The following is a 24,548-nucleotide window of genomic DNA, read 5'->3' on the forward strand; positions in this document are numbered from 1 at the left end:
AGCACATGCTGATTATCTATCTGCACATGCACACACCTGGTTATCTACTGCTTTATTCAAAAACACACCTGCGTATCTAATGACTGTTAAACACATACACACAAATAGCTTTAATGGTCTATTTATAATACAAAAAATGTTTAGTACTTGATGGCGACGATTAAGGAAGGTTGTAACATCGCGAATACAGAGACCCAGCGCTGACCTACATCTTTAGCCCTAACCCTGACGCAGATAAAACCGCTTGTTCCAAAGGGTCTAGTTAAATTTTTAGTTTAGGCCAGCAGCCGAACAGTTGGGTTAGTTGTGTCGATTGATGAATTAAATCCAGTACAATAAACACCTTCACCTTCACCTAGTCTGTTGGAACGTTGGGCCACCACATAAGATTTGTCGACCACCTTTCTCCATTCCTCTCTGCCCTTTGCCTTGGATAGAACATCTTTTTCAATGGCAGGCCAGTCTATTCTTTTATACTTTCTCTGTCTACCTCTTCTTTTTCTTTCCTGTTACTGTTCCCTGAAGGAGGGTATTTGAAAGCACCGAAGACATTGTAATATGGCGTTAGAGTTTTGGTTTGCGTTTTTGTTTACTATACTTAGTAAGTCATCGCGGGGTCCAATCGCTGTAGTCTAATATCTTCATTTGTTCGATAATACCAAACGGACTATGGATTTCTTATCTCACGTAGCTCACGGCTTACCCTGCGTGTGTTCCAGGATTCACTAAGTTGCAGATAGATTTTCTATTCAAACCAGCACCCTTTTTTTTTTAATTCCTAACTAGCAGGAAAACCCGGCGTTGTCCGCGTTTGTTTTAAAAGTTTAAAACAAAGCCAATACAAACGAAGTAAAATCTTGTTTTGTTTTAGAAACCCCCCCCCCCTTTTTTTTCCGCCGTGTGCCGTGGAGCAGGATTTTAATAGATTCTAAGGCCTTCGCAATGGTCTAAGGCAGTGTTTCCCAAACTTTGTTCCTTAACGGAACACTTTGTACATTCTGAGTATTTAGCGGAACACTTTGCTAATTATTTTTTTTTACAGAGATTAATTCACGTCGTGGCCTATTAGTTAATTATTCCAGTAGTTCGTGGAACACCTATGCATGCCTTGCGGAACATATTTTTATAGACACTGGTCTAAGGAATATTTATGCCAAGTTTTATCAAGAGTGGCCACAAGTTGTTAGTTTCTATAAGGAACATACCCTTCCATGGCGTTGTATATCACCTCAATACACAATACATGGCGTTGTATATCATCTCAATACACAATACATGCCTCGGTCTCGCGAAATTATTCGTTTTTATATTTGAATTATAACAAAAAAATGTATATTCATCTTATCTTATAAAATACATATGTGCCTAAAAAAAAAAAAAGATAATTCCATCCATGAGTTAATCTAGTCCTGTATGTTGACGCCGCTGACCTCAAACTGTATCAGCATCAGCCGTTCCTTTGGATAGATCGGCTGTGTGGTGAGAGGGTAACTGCTGTGTGGGCGACATCATTCCAGCCATAGCTAATACCCAGGCACTTCTCTCTTCTCTCTCAGGTTGATTAAACACTTAAATTACATAGTCATTGTGTATTATATTATATTATATTATATTATATTATATTATATTATATTATATTATATTATATTATATTATATTATATTATATTATATTATATTATACCAGGATTAATTGTATTATATTGCTCAAAAAACCCTTTCACATAGTCATCTTTTATATATTTTGATTACCTTACGTACATAATTAATAGATTCAGTAATCTTGAAGATAAGATAGTTCATTTTCGGCACCACCCCAAAACGAATGATGTGACACACAGAAAGTCTATGGAGATTCAGTGATGTAGAATATTGTAGAAGATAGAAGACTTATCACAACTACTCCAATCATACTCATATTGTTTAATACATTCATTGTGAATTTTGAATGGGTCTTTATATCTATTTTTCAATTGATAGTGTGTAAGTCTCAACCTGGGTCTCGAAGCATCTAGATCAGCGGTTCTCAACCTTTTAGTCTCGGCGACCCCTTTTTACAATCCCCCACTCTGCCGCGACCCCCCCCCCGCCCGCACACACACACAGCAATAGAAGAGTAGATAATAACAAGCCATTTTTTCGAGGGTTTTAGGCGACCCCTGGCAAATCGCCAATCGACCCCCAAAAGGGTCGCGACCCACAGGTTGAGAACCCCTGATCTAGATCTACTACGTCAACGCGGACTCACCGCCTGTTCTACTCCAAGTCTCTTTACATTGGATGCGCCTAAATGAAACCACCGATTCTCATAATGTAATAAAATGTGTATTTATTTAATCATGATCGGACAAATCCACTTCTGACACCATTTAGAACAGCGGTTCTCAACCTTTTAAGCTCGGCGACCCCCTTTTTACTACCCCCCCACTCTGCCGCGACCACCCGCCATAACATACACAGCTATAGAAGAATACACTAAATACAATCCATATTTTCGATGGTCTTAGGCGACCCCTGACAAATCGTCAATCGACCCCCTCAAGGGGTCGCGATCCACAGGTTGAGAACCCCTGATTTAGAATATTCAAATAACAAACTAGTGTTTAAGAGGGAAGACATATTAGGAACTCCATTTATTACGTAAACACAAGCGGTGTTGCACTGACGAGCTAGTGTGCAAATGTACATGTAATACCATTATGTTACAATTTCTTATATTTCACATTGAATATCCCAGTTCCCCCATTTTGTTTCAATGAACACTACACGAGACTATTTCTCTAACCAGATACAAATCTAGGTTTTAAAAACCCAGATATCGATGGTTGTTCTCATTTCGTTTGCGGACACAAGAGTGAATTTATCAAGCCTGTGTGTGTATGTGTCAGAGAGAGAGAGAGAGCGAGAGAGAGAGAGAGAGAGAGAGATGAGACGAAGAAAGAGAGAGAAGAGGAGGAGGCGAAGAGAGAGGTAGCAAGAGGCCAACCGCGACAGTTTTTTTCCACTACCACTTTTTAAAATTTCCTGGTGATGTTACGAAGGGAGATTGCGCCGTCGAGAGCTGTGGCAGACGCTTTGTGGCATTTTTTCTCCCCACGCTGTAAGAATAAAAGGCAAGATCGTTCCATTTGTTTACGATCGAGTTCACATTCTTCAACATTTTAAAAAGAAGGAACATTTTTTTTTTGTAACTTAAAATAGTATTATAGTATTTTAAATAGCGACTCAATTCATAACAGTGAAATTGCAACTATCACAGCTATCGGCTCTCGACGGCGCAAGTTCTGCCGCTGACCCACTACCCAAACTTTGAGGCCAAGGTGATTGCATATACACTCTCTCACGATGAATTTGGGTCACTGGGTTAGTACTGTTAGACGCACAGAGTAGAGAGGGCCAAGGAGAGGTGGAACTTCTCGCGTTTTTCCCTCTTCGTTTCTGTTATAAAAAAAAAAAGAGTAAGCGGTGTTAGGAGGGGCCGGGGGACGTTTTTTAAATGTATTTCGTCTGATATGACGTGCAGTGGTTAGTCGTCTTTCGATGGAGTGCTAGACAGCAGATTCTCTTATATTGGTTATGTTACAAACATTTTTTGGAGATTTGTTTATAGATAGATCTATTGTGTTTCAACCATTCAAGTGTCAATAGTGTAGTAGTGTCACAGAACAGCGTGTATCGATTAAAATTTTTGATCTACCAACTTATATTTAGACTTAGATCTAGAATAATCTAGATCTAATATATAATATAGAGTCTATATATTAATAATCTAGATCTAGATTCTACATCTAGATTAGATCTACATTGTAGATCATTTCATTTAATATATAATACAGATCAAAAGATCGAGAACTAGACTACTTCAAGTGTTACAATTCAAAATTGTGTCTCATTTCTGCATTAAGTTAGATTATATATGTGAAAATACATTACTTAAAGTTACTGATTTGTGCTAATCTAGAGACTAGATAAAATCTACTTCTACTAGATCTCTTTGTTATTATCTAGATCTAGCTTTGTTCTAGACTATAGATGTGTTTTGTGCTGTAGACTCAGCCTAGATCTAGATCTAGAGTGGTTCTGTTGCTCTAAGTGGACTCGTGTCAACTATGATCCACTCTGGCTAAACCTGTGGATATTGATTTCAATAAAATGTTGTTGATTGAGGACACATGCATGTGTAAGTAGATCTATAGACTTTAAGTGTAGAATATCTGAATATCTTCTAGATCTAGAATAGTTCATTATTTAAATATTTTTTAAATTACATTTAAGCGAATGATGAATGTAGATTGTAGATCTATCATACATGTAGATCTGTCAGACGCTGTAAGTTATGTATAGATTTTTTTCCTTCTGGACCTTTCTCTTGTCACATGTAACTTGGCCATGTTTAGGCTAGTATTACAGAGTCTTGATACAGTCTAGACTCTATAAATTATTCAGGTTATTTACATGATTACAAAATCTGAGATCTGGTTGATTGTCTGGTGTGAGTATCTCAAATATGGTGGTCTGGGCTAATGTTATATAAATCTCGTAGATCTATATGATACTAGATAGTAGATCTAGATTTATTTGAGGATACATTTTAAAAGAGTATTTAACGGAATGTTATATATTTCCTTGTGAATCTATTGCTATTTTTCTTAGGAATTTTGACAAGTGCAAGTGTAATATTCATATTTTCTTGCTTATCAGACTGAAGAGTCTATAGGTGATACCATAAGATGGTATAAAACTAGAAAGATTTCCCTTCTTTCCATTCTCCTATAAAATATAGCCTGCTATCTAGATCTTCGAAGTAAGGTCTATCTCCATTAGTGTTTGTCTGTAGAATGCAGTACAGTGGTCCACACTATCTATTTATAACAGGCTAGAGAGTCGAACCTTAGTCCAGTAAAGCCATTTGCAGTTCCATAGGATGAAGGTGTAGGATATTGACCTTAGCTTACCTCCTTACTCATTCAGCATTGGCCTTTTTTTTTTTTTTTTTTATCTCCGCTGATGGTGCTGTCTAGGATCGGGAACAGTGCGGACTTAACACATACACGCGAACACGCAGGTAGGCCTCAATGTTGGACTCTCGTTATTTTCTCGTGTCAGCGAGTATCGATTCGACCTAGAACGCGCAGTACCCAATTCTCCCCCCCCCCCAAACGACTTTGGCTGTCTCAAATATTACGGTTTACATTGAGCATTGTCAGTATCGATGTGAAGTCTCTGTGCGTGTGCCGCGCACCCGAGGAAATGCCATAGCTTGGTATAGCAATAAAGTCTTTTAATTATAGACTACTCGGGAATCTCGTTCGGCCACTTACCTGGCAAATGGAGTGTGCCTACTACTTTTACAGGTTGGAGCTGTAATGACCTAGTTTGTAGTCCAACCAACAGCAATTTCATTGACAGAATATCGATAATCTAAGATACTTAACTTTCCTTTAAAAAAAAAAAAAAGAGATTTGGCACTTCTTTGAAGCTTAACAGAGAATAGAGTGGCATGCGCATGAAAACTAAAGGTGGGCTCTGTCTTAAAACTACTCTTGGAACTGGGGGAGCGAGGTGTACTGAAATCTTAAAGACCTTGCAACTTATTGCTGTGGTAAAGTTTTAAGGATCAAGATTTATTTATTCAGACTTAGGAGGCGTGATGGCTAAGCGGTAAAGCGCTTGGCTTCTGAACCGGAGGTCCCGGGTTCGAATCCTGGTGAAAACTGGGATTTTTAGCTCTAGTGTGCACCTGACATTAGTTGAGGAAAAGCAAAGGCGGTTGTTTCATTGTGCTGGCCACATGACACCCTCGTTAACCACATACCCCCCCCCTAAACCTTCTCCTCACAACACTGGAACAACTCGTACGACCGAAACGTTTTAGTCTCTTATAAAGAGAGAATAGAATTGTCACCAGGCTAACATCGGTCAAAGCAGGCTACGATGTTTATGTATCTATTTTTTTTTTAAATTCTTTTTTTTTTCTATAGCGTATCTTTCATGGTTATAGCATGCTCAGTTCGATCAGTGGACCAGTGGGGGGAGGAGGGAGCATCTGGGTGAAGGTTTCCGTGCTGCCTTTAGGCGCTCAGCAAACACAACTCAGCTCGAGTCGGGATTCAAACTCGAGTCCCCTTGATAGGTAGCCAAGCGGTTTAAGTCAATCGGCCGCCCCCCACACACACACACGCATGCTAGTAAAAACTAAATCATGGGGCCACCAAGGTTTGCTATATATGCAAAAGGTTACGGTTGAACCAAACTTCATCACACAATTTAAAAACAAAAGACCGCGGCATCTATAAACCAAGAAGACGAAATGCCACATCCTTACCATGCCTACATAATGATATCTTTCTGTTTGTAAGAAACGTCTGTTATTTATACGAATCTCAAATGAAGCGGTTCTCGAATACGAGTGGGGTGTACTTGTAAGGCTGAGAACCACTGGGATATATTATTATAACATTGCATACATTCAAACACTACTCGGGAGAGCACTCAGTCATAAATCATTTTCAAATTAGGTCACTGGATTAACCTCACTTTCGAATGCTTTCTTGACACACACATACATTGACACCGACCTAAGATGTCATGTGTCATGTCATCGTGTGTCATGTCATGTCACACTGTACACTGAAAATGGATTGGCATCAATCAGTCTGTCTGAGAGACGCTATGCTAGTGTGTATTGTGTGTGTGTGTGTGATCTTCAATAAAAATTAAATAAATTTCTCTTTCTGCTGTTTCAAGTTTGCTCCCCCCCCCCCCCCTCGCTTACCGGTGCGAATGTCGGTCAATGTTATAAAAGCATTATGGTTCGAATATCATAAATGCTGTAGACTTCCTTTTGTGTGCAGATCTAGGTCAATCGTTAGAACACTGCTACATTAAGTGGACTATATTTAGATCTACCTTGTGTTGACGTGTACGTGTAAATATGCTTGCTACCCCTATAATGTTGGTTTTTTTTGTTTATTGCATTAACCTCATTGCTTTTATCTTGATTTACGAGTCTACCAACAACCTAAACGGGGGGAAAAAAGCAGACGTGTATCCATACCATACACACATTAAAAGTACACACCAAGTCAGTCAGTCTCTCTCTCTCTCTTGCTCTCGTGATTATCCGCCTTGGCCCGCTTCCAAGGCCGCAAGGCCGTTAATAGATAGCAGCAGAAGTTGAGAAAAGAAATATGTGCACGAGTGATAGTATACTGCAATGTTTCGTTTCATTCTGGGTAACTGGAAAGTCTAACGGTCTCTTCTGCCAGGGGAGGAGCTAAGATGGAACAAAGTAGTCTAGCTATGCAACGGTCTCTTTAAAGAGGCCAACAATTGAAACGAGAAGACATTTCACTGTGATACACAAACGCTTGGGTGGTCGAGTGGCGTACATCCCTCTTATCCAAGCGTCTCGGTGTTCGAACACGACACGTGACATCAAGTTATTAACTGAAAAAGTGGGAGGCGGGAGGGGGGGCGATTGGGGATTCGCAAGATCAACTCAGTAATCTTCTCTTTCTTTACTTCAAATTCGGTTTACATACTTAAAGCAACGAAATACAGTAACATACTAAAAGAAGAGAAAGCGATTAGGAGCAATGTTGGGGTATCGTATAGAACAACATAAGGAAATAATATAAAAAAAAGGGTGAGGGTCGAAAGAGGTTTTGAAATTACAAAACTAAACGATGTCACAGACGCCAGAATAAAAACTCACCTGTCGCCAACTAATTAAGTATAATTACTTTGTAACATTCGTGAAAGAGTGCATAAAGGTAAAAAAAAAATAATTGTATACCTTTTGAAATAGAAAGCTTATCAACCCTTCCTATATTCTGTACACCAAGTAAATACTAACAAAAAAAAAATTGGATATTAACGGGAATCTCCAATAATTCTGACCTGTGTACTGATTCAAAATGAAGAGATATATTTTCTTAATTTCAGTATAAAACGTTATTCAATGATCCAGGCCAGGTACAATAAGATACATAAAAACTAACCTCCCTTCCTTTTTTCCCGAAAAGTCCGTTTCAAACTCTTCCATTTCTTAACTAAAACCGTGAAGGCGGATTATGTTATTTATATTTAAAACAAGTAAAGTTGCCCTTTCAGAACTGCCATATATATGGAAGAGGATGTAAATATCTCCTGTTTCTGTGGTTCACGGTTCACGAGGGTGTCATGTGTCCAGCACAACGACCGACGACCTTTACTTTTCCTCAACTGATGTCAGGTACCCATTAGAGCTGGGTGGACTCAGAGGCGAAGTTTAAAAATCCCAGTCTTCACCAGGCTTTAAACACAGCCATGAAGCAAAGCGCTTTACCACTCAGCCACCGCGCCTCCAATGTTATTCTATACCTCTAACAAATTTAGTTGAAATAATTCTAAACTTTGGCGGTTAAAAACAAAAGCTTTATTCATTGTCGTCCGCTCCCTTTGAAAAACATAAAACTTTCAATTATTTCATAATTTCTTCACAATTATGTACTGTGTGCATTGACCTGTAAGGTTGGGTATCCCTTTGTGACCTTCCGATCTATGGGAGCAGATGATATAAAGATAATCTTTTTCTGTGGCTCGTGGTTAACAAGGGGTAACATTGCCAGCTCAAAGACGTTACTACCTACTCAGGGCGTCGTAAAAATCCCGAAGTTCAAAATCTCTGTTTTCACAGTGATTCAAACACCACACCCCGCGGTTCGGAAGTCTAGCGCTTTACCGCTGTGCTATTAAGCCTATAACACGTAGGCCTCTAATCCTCTATTCAGTTTGCTAGAGAAAAAAAAATAAACGCTGCCTTTTTAGTACTGAAGTAGATCTAAATAAATAAATTCGCAACTATTTTCTTTAATTTCATTTTCAAAAAAAAAAACAAAAAAAAAAAACGAATATGTTAAAGTGAACATTCTTGCAATCTTTGGATGCCCCATGTGATAGTGTGTGTGTGTTTCTATGGTGACGGTGGGAAGAGGTTAGCAATTGGTTGTGAATGATGCAAGATAAGCGGCATTGTTGTCAGCGGTCTTAGGTAGGACAGACGACTCCTGATTACCAGTGTGAAAAGACGTGTTTTTGTAGTGAGTTAGATTTTGTTCAGAATAGAAATTTTTATATTATTACTAAACTCTACTGAATTTATTTATCTCAAGTTGATTTTGTCAACAAGTTATTCAAGTTCTACAATAAAAAAAAACAAACATAGATTACGCCTACAGCGGTTTAGTTGTCTACCAGCAGTTTGGTTCTACATGTCAACGACCCCCTGCGAAGTCTACATTCTGTCGTGCAAACTATCGAGTGGCTGATGTGGCCATATAAAAAGAAAGTGTCATATTTATATTTTTTTTCATCGGTGCTATATTAAAATTCCGCGTAGAAAACAACGGTAAACATTTTTGTTAGTATAGTTTGTTTTTTTTCTAACTATATTGTTGAATAATTTAATCATATGTAAGAGTCAACAACTAGGTCTAGATCTATCTTAATTCTGGCGGCTAACCAGTTTTGCAACTGTTCGCTCAAGTCTTTATAAAAAAACATAACATCAGGTAGTCATTTGATCCTTAGAACTTTTGTAGCCTCTATGTTCTGAGATCTGGTAGATGGAACTACTTTTAATGAATAGTTAATCGAACAATGCGGTGGGGTGGCATTCCCTGACTTTTCCTTTTCAAACTGGATCCTTGAGCTTTTAGTGGGTGCTGAAGACCTAATTGGCAATTACACTTTGAGTCACGAGAAGAAAGTACGCTTGAACTGCCCCGCTTTCCCCTTTTTGTCCCTTTCTTTATTTTGGTTTTATTTTAACCGCTTTTAGCACTGTCAAAGAAATGTGATAGGTGAATAGCCTACTTATCGAATTCACTTTCAAAAAAATTAAATAAAACGAGACGACAAGATAGATAGGAAATCTGATCACATTTGCATTCGAACTTTTTTTGGGGTTGATTTAAATTAGATCTAGCTCCTGTAATCGCTCTGAGTGACATACATAAATAATGTTCTTTTGGCCTCTAGCCCATCTCTTCGCACTTATAATAAACCAGTTTCCATTCCGTCTCTTCACAGCCGACATTTTTAGTAACAATACAGTTCCAGACGAATTCTACGTATTTCCGGTTGACGCCCCCTCAGCGATGTGCTTGGAGGTTATACAGGTGAGTGCTGATGCGAGTGTGAGATACTGACAGTGACAGAACAAAGATTTAACTCTGGTGACCCACAGCAGGCACCTATATCCAGTGGCGCCCGTCGTAGGGCGCCGAGAGTTGACTGGCTAGAGGTATTAATATTTTCTGACGTGTCCTCCCCACCCCTAAAAAAATGTAGGCTACTAATTATGATTGATGCTTGAAAAGAGAAGATTATGCCTATTTGTCAGTTAGGGCAGAGGTTCTAAACCTTGTTTGCCCCGTAGACCCATTTACAGTGTAAAAATGTGCCCACTAAGCCGCTCCTATATTAGCATGGAATCATCTGTGATTAATTTAAATTATGAGTTTGTCCACACGCGAAGGGGTTCTGTAATCGAGAATATCCAGGTGAAGATTGTCTTCAAAAATTTGGTTTAGGCCGTTATAGAATAGTACGGAAGAGACTTATTAAAACAGTAGCAAGGGACGAATTAATTATTATTCAAATTATCTGATCGGAAGTTGTATACAATTTTCATTTTTTCTGCAGACCCCTACGTTAGTCGCAAGGACTCCTGGAGGTCCTCGGACCTCAGTTTGAGAATCGCTGAGTTAGGGTGAACACAAATATCAACAATGAAAAAACATATGTGTTAGTGTGCCCTTTAGCGAAAGAATGTGAGACGAGTGTAATGTTACTTTGTTACTATAGAAACAAACAAACTAACCCTATTTCATACGTCCGCACAGAAAGGAGGACTCAACACTATAGTAGGACAGCGCCGAAGTTTAGTAAGTGGAGGCTCTTTGCAGGATTTGTGTGGAGGCCACTACACCCCCTCCTCCTCCCCCAAGTTTCAATATAAATGCCCTGAATACTAATAATAGATCTAAAAGCCAGTGGGGTATGGCGCGAAATGGTTCATTGCACAACCAATAATTACCCCGACAAGCTCTTGTAAGGGAAGTAAAAGTGTTGACTGAAAGAATGTAAATGTTCTTTATTTAAAACCATTACCAAATATCTGGTAGATTTATCAATGGAGAAAAATAACAAATGGGTGAATCTCATTACTATAGTATGGAATCCGTTAAAAGGGGGGGGGGGTAACTGTTCAATTGTTAGTACAGTGTTTCATTTAATACAATCCTCTTAGATTAAAAATACTACTACTACTACTACTACTAATAATAATAATAAATAAGTCAATAATGTGAAAGTAGGCCTACTCTACTAGATATAATAATGTTTTTTGTTAAATTGGTCTTTCTTTCTTTAATACTAATATTCTTTAATTCTATTCACTAATTAAGATACAAGATGTAATTGTATTTGTGGATAGTATATAATGTACATATATCGTGAGATCAACATGCAACCTGTGCTTCATCGGTCTCCTTCTACTAAGTTTATTAGAATATGTTCTGCCCTTAATTCATTATTGTGTGACATATTTCAGCCACACTTAAACAACGACAAGTTCTAATTCTTCAAAGTATTTTAGAAATTCGAGCTTGGAAACTGAGAACACAATATACCTTCTACTGAGTAGGACAAGCAACGATTTGAACACGCAGTGGCATAGCTAGAGTGGGGGAGGAGAATTTAATAATCCCCGGGCCCCCATTTTAGGGGGGGGGGCTTAAATGAGTTTTTTAAAATATTAAATATTACACAAAATGCTAGGGCTCCATAGAGGTCAAGCCCCCGGGCCCCCTAATGATGGCGAAATCCTAGACATGCCCCTGCTCTCACGTTAGATACAGCATAGCTCAATTAGGGTTCAATCACACTCCACATACCGGATGGGTCTAACGTCGTATTCCTGAACCAGGGCCCACGTGTACCACGCCACTGCTAAAATGTTTTTCATATTTGTGAAGAAATAAAGCCAAGGATTGAGGCTCGAGTCCCGTTTGAGAATGGGGTATTGTCTCTCATATAACGTACCACACGCCAGTTTAGGTTACTAAAAACATAAAAGTGAAAATCCCCCACAACGATTGTATAGATTTGACAACGCTGTCACCAAAACATTAACATGTTGCTTTCTTCTCAGGCTGACTCGGGTGATATAGGAGACGTGCACTTCCACGACTTCGCCAGTCAGGACAAACATCAGCAGCTACTTCAGCAGAGACAGCACCAGACACCGGACTCACCTTCATCACAGACAGAGTATGGCTCTAGAAGTCCAAGTGGCTCGTCCGACAGTGGCAAAGTGAGTCTCGCAGTGTTACATAATGTGTTACTGTGCGTGTGGCGAGTTCAGGTCTTTTAGTGATCAGGTCAAAGTTATAGATGTTGCCATGGTCCTATGATATCATCATCTGTCCTTTGTGTTTCACAAAGAACACGTGGCCTCCGTAAAAACACGTCACTCTCCGCAGTCTCTTGCAACTTTTTTAAATGTCTTCCCAGCTCTTTTCTGTCCTCTCGGCTTCTTCTAGTCCACTGAGTCGCCATGTTCGTTTTGGTCCTCCTCTGCTTGTCTTGTTTTGTTGGTGATAACTTTTCTAAGGGTGTGACCAATCCATCTCCACTTTCTCTCTAAGATCTGCACTTCTATATTTCTCTGTCCACATATCTCCCACAGTCTGATGTTTTCTACTTTGTCATACCAGTGTATATTTCTAAAATATCTGTTCATGAAGATCTCTACCTTTTTTTTTTGTTGTTGTTTCAGCTGTTCTCCATGCTTTAGGCCCATATAGTAGAATTGTCTTGACATTAGAGAAAGATTCTTAGTCTACTTAGTCCTATTAATATTGAGCTATTAAATGCTGACCATTTTTTTTGTTATTTCAACTATTTTCGTTGACTTTTGTTGGAAACATAATTTTTTAAAAAGTGTATCTACATTTTATCTTATTTCATAAATTACAAAAGTACCTTAACAAAATAATGTGATAAGTACATCTTAGGTACAGGGTATTCATAAGTTAATGTAGATGTGCTAAGTAATGGGTTTTCCTGGCTGCTTCAGGCAACCCGGGCACGACATGGCCTAAATTGTGCCGATGTGCCTAAACTCAAACTCTTTAGGCAACCCGTTCCATGCTCTAATAGCACTAGGGAAGAAGGAGCATTTGTACACATTTCCCTTAGCGAAATGGAATAAGACATGTGCCTTCAAATAATATAATTCAATTAAGTCAAAAAAGAAAATGTAGTTATCACAAAAGTTAAAAAAAAAAAAAGCTTGTATAAAATTCACTACTTCTAGCTCCCTTAAGTTTTTTAAAAATCTTTCCTGAACTAGTTTGAGTTTAGATCTAAGTTTTAAGTCCAATGTTTCTCTGTGTTTCAGCAGTATAAACCACAGTATACAACAGAACTGGAAGTCTTGTGTAGGATATGTGGGGATAGAGCTTCCGGTTTTCACTATGGTGTCCACTCGTGTGAGGGGTGCAAGGTGAGCTTCAGCAAATGTTCTAAACATATACTTCTGAAACCTTATTGTTATATCAACCAATTATATCTGTATATTTCATCTACCAATTATATTTACATACTTATCTACCTGTTATATCTATTAAATTCATCTGTAATCTATTTCATCTATTTGTTACTTTAAATTTATAATACATGTACATCTACCTTTTACAAACAAATCAGCATTTTATATTTACTTAATAATAGTTGCTTTTTTATATTTCTCTTTACAAATTACATACATATACTTGCTTAATGTCACTATTACATATACCTATAACTATTACATATTCCTATGACACATAGCTATTGCACACATTTATTACATATATTTTATACACATATAGCTATTATGTACATGATTGTTTTAACAAATACATATAGTCTTCACACTCATTACTCACTAAATCCATTATAGTTAGTAAACATTTATTTCAAAGTGGAACTATTTTCTTAGGGTTTCTTCCGGCGGACGTTGAAGAAGCAGCTGGTGTACAAACCTTGTCAAGCAGGATCCAGGTGTAAGATTGACACAGGAACCAGAAACAAATGTCAGTACTGTCGCTATCAAAGATGTCTGTTTGCTGGGATGTCCCAAGATGGTAAGGTTTTGTTCATATCCACATTCTTTTTGTAGCCACAGAAACCTGTAGCCAATTAAACCTATATCCACTTAAACCTGTAGCTTCTTAAAACTGTAGCCTCTTAAACCTGTAGCCTCTTAAGCAGAGTGTGCCAGTGAAATGTAGCCATCAAAACACCTTATTGGTTTGGACCTGATGAGGAAGAATGTTTGGGCATTCATAACATTAGACTACTATGAACATTAGTTATGTTTAACTGTTCATATTTGTATTTAACAGAATTGCACTTAGAAACAGTTATAAAAGACTTAATATGAAAATAGAAACATTTATAAATGTATATAAAAATAGTTGAATAAAATAATTTATGTGCTCAATAATTGGACAGAACTAATCTATTTTGTTTTATTGTCTTACCTTTAGCTGTCAGGTTTGGTCGCATGCCTAAAGTCGAACGAGAGAAGCTGTTAGCAGACAGAGAAGAATTGACCAGCACAAGTTCCCGTAGAATCGTGGAGCTGCGGTCACTCACAGATCTAATCAAGGCTGCTTTTAGGGACACTTTTGGAAACACAGTGCTTTTTAAACATCAGCACCGGCAACACCAGCAGCAGTTTCATATCTTGCAGCAGCAACAGCCCCTACAACAGCACAGCCTTAAGGTGCCTGGTACACCTTTCCACTGTGCCTCCTCACCTTCCCTGTCCTCCCCACCACCTGCCACCCCCTCAGCACCCACCTCACCATCATTGTTCACTTCTGACACCCAGGTAGGTTTCTTTTAATCTTTTTATTCAAGTCTTTTTTTTTTATTTTTAAAAAGTCTTTATCTAAACTAAAATTGTGTATTAGCGGCATAACATTCCTTAATGTTAGACATTATTTTTACCTTTTGGTTTTATTATTTAAAGTGCACTTGACATTTTTAAGATAAATAAACATTACCGGTAGTTTTAAAATACATATAATATAATGGGAATGTCTTTTATTCCCAAGATTAAGGATGAGTGCAGTGACATTTCACTGTGCAAATTTTAAATATTTCAATTGCCGTTCACAGGAAGGCCATTGAGGGTCACAAAGTCTTTTTTCATTGATTAAGTCCTATGACTGTTTCAAAGTTTAGTGTAGGCTTACATTCTCATTTTAAAGATATTGAAAGACTTCTCTTTCAGGGCACACTTACACTTTTTTAAATTTTTTGTCATCCTTGAGTTCATAGTAAAAAAGATTGTGTTCATCTTCCATCTTGAAGGAGGATCTATATTATTATATATATTTTTAAAATTTAGATTTTCTAGATGTATTACAAACTATGGAGTATTCTTAATATTCAAATAAATGTTTATCTACATTTAGAGTGGACGAATAAACACTTTATGATAAACACTCAATGTAATGTGACAACAAGGCTAAAGTAATTTTATTGATTTAAAAAAAATTGTTGCCTATTTGTACTTATATTTTTATGAACTTTGCTATATTTCAGAATTCAGAACCACCAGAAATCTTGGACACTCTAACATCAGAGCAGTTCTTCTCCTATGGAATCTTTCAACGTTTCCAGGAGCTGGCACTTCCTGTCATGGAAGGCAGTGTTCGATTCGCTAAAAAGATTCCAGGTTTTACCTCATTAGCCATGAGAGATCAAATCATATTGATGAAGAGGAATGGTTTCATGGTGGTCCATCTAGCTGTAAGTAATGTTTCTTAACATTGCTTTTATAAAACATATCATTTGCAATACATTCAAGTATGAGTCAGTTACCTGAGATGAACTCCAGTTGGTAACAAGACTGGAAGGATTAGTCCTCCCGTAGAGCCTTGGTGAGAAACTCTGCTGTTAGGCGTAGTGCCTTTACACTCCCATACAGGTCAAGTGACTCTGCAGACAAACTATTCTGCAGCTCTCGGAGCTGCTGACACTCTTGCAAGAGATGCAGCACTGTCTCCGCCGACTTTCCACAGTGTTGGCAACAAAAAGTCAGTTACCAGACTATTCACTGAATCATATGACATGATCATGCAATGAAAAATCATTTCTCATTTAAAACATCACTCACCAAATTACAATATATTCTCAGCTTTTCTACAGAAAACTTAAATGAATGGCATATAAGCCTAAGACTATTATCAATAGAAAAAATTACCACCAATTAGTCAATTACTATTATTAATCATTTATTAATTATTTTGTTTGATATTAACAAGTATTCACATATATGGCTAAATTTGTTGGGTTTAATCCCCATAATTAATTTTTAATGCTATGTCTCCTTCGTGCATTCTCGGATGAAGTTGATACTTTAAACAATTTTTTTATTGTCCCTAACAAAACATGAATAAAAAACAACAACAACCAATTAGTCAATAATTATTAGTAATTAATTATTTTGTTTGATATCAAATAAGGGAAATAACATGTACATTATTTATTTTTAAAAAAGGATTGTTTTATATTTTGCTTCTTTTTTTCTCTTTTGATTAGCTTCATTCCCTAGTCACCCCTTCATTCATTCAACTAGACTCAAGGGACAGTGGACTGAGAATACGGAGGAACTCATACTACATCTGTGACCAAATGGCTAGGCTACTGGGGCATGCCATGAATCTGATTGATAAAGTCCATGCGCTTGGTCTTACTACTGGAGAGCTGGCATTATTTTCAGCTGTCCTTCTAACTCAAGGTACATCATTACACATATCTAGCTACAGTCTTAAAATCTTAGAATCTTTCTGATTCAGAACTTATTCTTCTACCTTTTGGAATTTTTCAAGATGATTTTGAAACACAGGGACATAAGTCTGTGTCTAAACATGATCTATTTTCTCTGCAACTATCATAGATTGTCAAGGCTTGTCAGCGTCTAAACAAGTTGAGGAGTTACAAGCCAACCTTATAGAAGCTTTGCGACTGGATCTAAAACATAACCACCCTAAAGAAAAGGTAAGTGATACAACATTCAACCCTTTTTTTATGGGCTTCATTGGTTGAGAAACAATTGTTGAACAATTAAAATTTAAAACATGCGATTGATTCATATTTTTTATTTGTTCAATCTGTACAGGTTCTTCTAGCCAAGCTGTTAATGCTTGTGCCAGACTTGTGCCAAATCGTAGAGCAGTTCAGTGACAATCTAAGAGCCCACATATTTGACACCACTGCCAATTTCAGCCATGTCATGCCATTACTCAAAGAAATTTTTGATCTTGAGCCATCAGTGACATTACCACCTTCACCAGCTGTAGGATCTTCAACTTCATTCAAATCAACTCATTAGGGTGACCGAGCCATCATCAAATCAACTTACTCCCTAGTCTTACTTCTGTAATTCATTTGAAAGTTTGATGTTCTTCAAATTGAACACTTGTAAATTCTTGTTAAAAGTATGTAATAAATTAATAAGGCTGTGTTAACTGGAAAATACAATGTTTCAATGTCCATGTTTCTCTCCTGAAATGGTCTACATCTGAGCAATAATTGTTGAATGTTATGCTAATATATAATGTATCATAAGTTTCAAATTATACATTATCCTTTTATACACATGTTGCTATAAGTATTGATTTTAATGTTTACAATTCAAAATATTTCTCTTTTTGTTCTGGTATTAATAAAGCATAGAATTCTCATTGTTTATTCCAAGGGGTGTATTTCTGATGATCATGGGGAATTTCTGCAAGACTGCACTTAGACATTTTGGGTACTTATGCAAGACTGCTACTTTAAGCACTTGAGATTTGGGTGGTAGGGATCATGAGCTTAGCACTTAAGAGAGACTATGCGATATTCTGATTTTAATTTCTGTCATTCATCCTTCCACTTCTTCAAAACAAAATTTTAGCTTTGGCTTTTGTGGTGCTACTGTATTTGAGTTTTGTTACGTGGGAGAGTCAGAAATGAGTAAAGATTCGCAAAAGATTTGCTACCAGGTTGTGTGATACATGCTTTGAATTGTCATATTGATGGTCTGTCCACCGCCATTCCCTGCCATTTTGTGGGAGGTTTGGGCTTGGATGTAAAAGTCTTCAATTCTGAAGGAGTAGACAAAACTTGTAAAACAAGTACAACAAAAAGATAAAAGTAAAGAACTCTCAGTTCACCACAGGATGAGGTTTAGCCTCACATGGTGACACTACCATTTCTTCATCCTCAATAATTCTACAATTATTTGTATTTTTTTTTGTTTCCTTCAGTGGCAGATCTTCATCTGTAATCCAGCGGTATAAAATATGTTCTCGTCCAATGAAATCGGAAGAATAGCTTTTTTTTTTTTTTGGCACATTAGATTCAAGGGAGGTCAGTGAGAAGAAAATCTTGCTGTTAATGCTAGAGCACAAACCAAAGCATTGTCTTGCTGCATTCTAGTTTATCTTTGTTCAAGAAAAACTAAATATTTTAGATGTAATATTTGGCTTCCCTTACTGAACAGAAGCTATATATTTTTAATATAGGAACCTTTGCCATAAAAGTCTTATTTTCATATATTTCAACTTAGGAAATGTGCTGACCATTTACGATATACTATAATGCTTGCATATGCCATAATATCGTCACCGTCGTTTCATTTTTTTTTCTGTGGAAGCCTAAAAATTGTATTTTTAAAAAAATATTAACGATAAATGAAAATTGTAACAATAGTTTCATCATTTTTGGTGTATCTTCACATCAAAGAACATTCAATTCTATTCCAAATGTTACCTATCAATAAAAAAAAATATATGACCATGACGATATTATATTTATCAATTAAAACTCATTTCCAAATCATCTTTTGCATTATTGAAATATTTGTAAAATATATATCTATACCGGTACATATAAATTTATATATATGTCTATATATGTCTATATTTTCATATCAAGTTCAATTTTTACTTCAAATTTAAGTGCATTTGACTAGGCACATTTTTGTTTATGTGCTTTTTGCCTATATCTGGATATTAGTCTAACCAAATTACTTTGAATTCATTGTAACTATTTATGTTACAATGTAATCCAAGCCTAATATACAGTCTGTTGTATTGAAAAAGTGCCATACATTTGTTTAATATTTAGATCAGATTTGCATTGACTTGTTTTGTTTTAGTTTTTCGCCTTTTAATTCACCAAACTAAAACTTCAGCAAAATATTTGCTAATGTTTTTCCATCAAAAAAATGCTTTACATTAGATGACAAAAATTGTGTGTCTTGTTTAAAGTTTTTGATTTGTTGTTGTTGCTGTTTTTTTTTGTTGTCTTTAACAAATTTTTTGTTGTATTTGAATAGAATCTCCACAGAGAGATAGTAGCATACACAATGGAGTCATGCATATTGTTGATAATGGAAATCATGTTTCTACACACAGAGGCGGCCTTAGCAGTACCCGAGGCCCAGGGCCAGTGTTATATACCCAGGGCCCCCCTGGGCGTGTGTCATGCCCAGAGCCTTAAGCATAGACTATATATACCATACCATCTAATGCTAACAGGCTCATCCACCTATAATGCTGTAGGCCTTATTGTTACAAAATTACTTCTCTGTTTGACTGCATTACATTCTGTATTGTAATTGCTCTGCACGGTGCACCAATCCTATAAGATTTTGTCCCCAGTATTGATTTTGTCCCTTTAATTTACGTAACCAATGAGGTAGTAACAATTTGCATGAAAAATCAACAAACTAGAGAATAATAAGTAAAAATAATAAAAATAGCGTGTGGCCCCCGTCAAGTACGAGGCCTGGGGCAGTTGCTCCATTGGCCACCCTCTAAGGCCGCTTCTGTCTACATATGTACTTGAACTACAAACTCTTGAGTTGATAAGAGGCTTTGACATATGTACATATTGGTCATGTTGATTGAATGGAAATAATTTTATCTGCAAATTTGTTCTTTTTTTTTTTCCAAGTCTCATGCCCATCCGGTGTTGTCAAAATTTTGTTTTAAAACCAAAGAAGCCTTTTTGAACCATTCTTTTAATAGTAGAAAGCATATAGTCGGTAATTTTTATAATATGGTTTTTGATGCCTTTTTCCAGACTTGTTTTTGATCGTTTTCAAATAGAATAAATAAAAGATGTAACTGTTGTCTCAAAGGATTTTTTTTAAAGAATCAATAATTTGAAGATGATATTGTAATAGTACAAAACCAAGAATTGTATTTTTGTTTCAACTAGTAAAATATTTAGCATTAAGAGATAGATTCCCTTAGTTCTGGATATGCTTTCAAAACATGATAAATCATACAATTTAATTGTTTATATATAGGCTATATATATATATATATATATAATAATAATAATCTTTATTATCCGTAAGGATATTAAATATAAGAACAAATGTAGTCAAAGGTGCTTTTAAATTTCATTTCACATTCTTTAAGTGCAATACTTTCACCAGACCACACTTTGAGAAGAAAAAAAAACTCACAAAAAGTAAACTGCTTTTATAGTCAAGTATTGATCCTAAGAATTCTGGTGTGTTAAACTCCTTGTGTAGCAGAGAGTTGATCAACTTTCATTCCATTCTATTACAAATGGCATTGTGTTCATTTGTTGTGTGTCTTATACTGTATCGAGTTTACTGATAGAACATATAGTTTGATGTATATATTATGCTAGTAGTCCTTTTGTGTTCTGCATTGTTAATTAGATTTGGTCATTTGCTCAAATCTTACCTGGCCATTGTGGGAGACACTACTACAGCTACATCTCTACATAAAGGGTTTTCCCTGCTGGCATATTTTGAATGACAAAGAAGTTGTATAAGCCCCGGTGTCGTTCCATTGTTACTGAATCTTGTGATGCATTGTTGTTATTCTACATTTGATGTGCGCTGCGCTGATTTGAAGTTTTGTTTCATTTTCAACTAAAAAAAAAAGGGTAAAAAAAATATTTTGTTTTGTCATGTTTGCTGAAATGTTTTGTTTTTTAATGATAACATTTTCTGTTGTTGGTTTCCAAGGGATATGTATAGAGAACAAACAAGCCATATAGAACTATAGTGGCTATGTATGTTAATGAATGATCAGTTGTATTAAAACAAATATTGCAGTAATTGAACTACTGTTGTTTTGTTTTATTGTGTCTGTTACAAAAAATTAACTTTTTATATATAGAAATCTATATTTATCCATCAGATTTGATTCTAAGTCAATACTCTTATAACGGGTGGGTAACCTTTTCCTATCAAGGGCCGCATTACAAAAAAATTTGGAAATGGGGGGCCGCATATATCTATCTATATATATATATATATATATATATATATATATATATATATATATATATATATATATAATGTACTTACAACTTTAAAAAATGTGCTAGCTAGCTGTGTATAATGTCTTTTAATTGACATTTATACTGTGTTATACATTTAGATTTAATTTTTTACACTCCCAGGTGAGGGAGTTGTCGATTTCTGAAAATAATTTTACGATAATTTTTTTAAAATTTTGTTATCGTCTGTTTACATCTCACAATTTCACCACAAATGAACAGTTGTACTTAATTTGAAGTGTTTAACTGTTTACACTCGTGCATAATGTTCCAGAATTGTGGAACTAGCTTACTAGTTGTTATCCTTGTGGCTGCTGTCAAATTACAGTCAGTCAGCATCGACCTGTTCCTACACTTGTTAATATTTAAACAGAATGTATGTGCACAAAAATAATATGTGAAAGTTTAGCAGCAAAGTTTTTTAAAGTGTGGAAATACAGCTTCTGGAACTCATAAAACTCCCGCGGAATAATTGAATGGAACTTTATCTTTCAGTTCATAATTTGCTTGGAGATATGTCCTCTAGAGCTGATTCAGCTTCTGCACTAAATGGTGAGCTGAGTATATTGAAAACTGATTCAAAGTTCTTGACGTCTTAAAATTAGCTTACAAATTCCACAATCAAAGAATTCAAATAAGTCTTTTACTTTTCAACGATTTCACTAGAAATAGTTTCACCTTTCAACAAAGGAAAATGACAAAACCTGTTTTCACTTGCTTGCCTGGAGAAACGGGAAAGATTTGTTTGAGACAAATTAACATCCACATACATTTTATGTGCAATACTTCCGATGAAAACATGATTTCTGTCTTCAACTCTTCATTAGAAATATTAGTAAGAAATTCAGTCAATGTCCTTCAAGGAACATAACAATTTCTTCCTTGAGATTCTATTTTTCCCACTACCCTGCCCATGCTAAGCTAGCAGAGACTTCTGTTATAACGAACATCGGAATGTTTTGTTTTCACATCTTCAAGTACTTATCGAAACTGTCTGTGGTTAAGACCCCAACCAGTGATACGTAACATTTCTAAGTTAATTTGGTCAATAATATGATTGATATTCAATTCAGCTTTGAGCAAACTTTCCCGTTTAAAGTTAAAGTTTATGGTTGAGATATCTTCTTTAATTGATTAAAAACCTGCTTTTCTCTGTCAAAACACGGGCTCCATCAGTTGTTATACTTGCCATCTTGTTTCAAGCTAGCCCAAGACTTTCAACACAGCTCTTCAAAGCACTGAATAAAATAGTGGCCTGAGTTTGAATATTGAACTGAATTTTTCGAAATATTGCAAAAAAAAAATAAATCTTCGATTACTTTAAGCTTTTTTAGAATGACATGTAAAGACAAGGTTTCTTTCGCCTCAGAAATTGCAATAATTTATATACATATTAAAAATTAGCTATTTTTAAAATATTTTAATTTTTTTATATGTGTAATCTGTTGGCACACCTGATTTCTGTAGGTGTCCGACCCCTGTCTTATAAGATATCCACACAGCCCCTTTTTGAATTCTCCTTTGATGTTTTAGACCTGCGCCAGTCTTGCCAGGAGTTTTGCACAAGTTGTACTTGCATTTTTAAACTCTTGGTTTGAGAACTCTGCACATAGACTAATAATAATAATATCTGTATTATCCTTGAGGTCATTTGTTTTACATTTGGTGTATAACACATTACAGACTATTAGAACAATAGCAAATGAAATATATATTCATACTGGATTCACTCAAACATTACATGTGATGCTTTTATTAGAAAGTTGTATTCATTGATTCCATTGGAATTGTTACCATCAGTGTCTTGCATCTTGTGGGAACGTCATGACCTAGAGAATGCTTTCTTATGTTAAAATCTTTTTCGCTTTTCTTAACATTGATTTTTTTAGAAGAGTTGTCCTTGTGGGTTTTGTTTTTCCAATGACATTACAAGCAGCAAATTAAGTTTTATGAAGTTTTTGTTTTATGCTCAGATTACCAAACCATGCAGCGATGTTGAAACTTGAGATGATTTCCCTTCTACAAAAGTATTTTGATTTATAATGGATCCCAGTAGAATAGAATGACAGAATGTGCTAACAGATATGACACAATTGACAGAAGCTGAAACAGAAGAGCAACATGTCAATCCTATAGTAAAAACATTGGACGCGAAATACAGATATGGTACTTTTCGCAAAAGAATGTTGTCATGGGCGTACACAAAATGTAAGACAGTAGAATCATGACTAAAATGGACTGTGCTTTGATTGATTGGGGAGATTCGCTGTTTGTGAGTGAACAAACATAAGTAGCTCGCTTAGGTAAGTTAGATCTTTCCGAATAGGTGACAGATTATATAAAGCTAATAATAATAATAATCTTTATCATTCATGAGGAAATTTGTCTTTAAAATGTGTGCATTACACCAAACATTACACCAAAGTAACATTATAACTATAGAAAACCGAAGTATACATTCACATCAGACTCATTCATAATCTAGTCTACATGAGAAACGTTTTTATGATAGTTTCTATTTAATGATTTGATTGCCAGGTAGGCCTAATGAAAAGACCATGAACGCCAAATCAAAATGGAAAGAGAGCTTAAAGTAAAATACACTAATTCAATGCTCAAGATTATATCAAGACTTAGACTTTATGTTAGTGTAATATATATATATATATATATTATAATATATAGGCTATATATATATATATATATATATATATATATATATATATTAAAAACTATAAGTATATTTTTCAGTTATACATAAACCCTTGTAATAAATTGGAGATTGGCAAATGAACTTTGTCTTAATTACCATTTTCACAAATGATTTTTCCTTCAACAAAAATACTAAAATAAAGTAAAGTAGCCTATCCCATTCAGACCATGCGATTTATGGGATAGATGATGTTAAGGTCATATGTTTCTTTAACAAACGGTTAAACAGACTATAATACTATTTAATGAAATAGTTTCATGTGGAACTTCATCCCTTACATACATAAGTGATCGAAGTTTGTAAAAGTTTAGGACTAACAAGAAAATATTTTTAAAATACTTAAAAAAAAAAAAGCTTATATTATAAACGTAGGTGTATCAATTAGTGTGGATCAGTCATGTAATTAAATGTGTAAT

At 35.8% G+C, this 24,548-nt stretch overlaps 1 protein-coding gene across 2 annotated transcripts; it reads left to right on the forward strand.

Annotated features, from left to right (window-relative positions):
• The first annotated feature begins 3,815 nt into the window (after positions 1–3,815).
• On the forward strand, positions 3,816–21,195 carry LOC106057265 (nuclear receptor subfamily 1 group D member 2-like). 2 transcript variants are annotated; one of them, XM_013214387.2, is made up of 10 exons: positions 3,816–4,179; positions 10,074–10,162; positions 12,199–12,360; positions 13,453–13,554; positions 14,032–14,176; positions 14,582–14,928; positions 15,648–15,854; positions 16,647–16,845; positions 17,005–17,105; positions 17,227–21,195. In XM_013214387.2, exons 1-10 carry the CDS (start codon positions 4,152–4,154, stop codon positions 17,437–17,439), a joined length of 1,593 nt encoding a protein of 530 aa, XP_013069841.2. In that variant the 5' UTR covers positions 3,816–4,151; the 3' UTR covers positions 17,440–21,195. The 2 variants fall into 2 exon arrangements, with proteins under 2 accessions (XP_013069841.2, XP_013069840.2); XM_013214386.2 differs by having other exon boundaries at positions 3,817–4,179; positions 13,450–13,554.
• Positions 21,196–24,548: the final 3,353 nt, after the last annotated feature.

Source organism: Biomphalaria glabrata, chromosome 16 (genome assembly GCF_947242115.1).
Source record: "Biomphalaria glabrata chromosome 16, xgBioGlab47.1, whole genome shotgun sequence".
Taxonomy (NCBI): domain Eukaryota; kingdom Metazoa; phylum Mollusca; class Gastropoda; family Planorbidae; genus Biomphalaria; species Biomphalaria glabrata.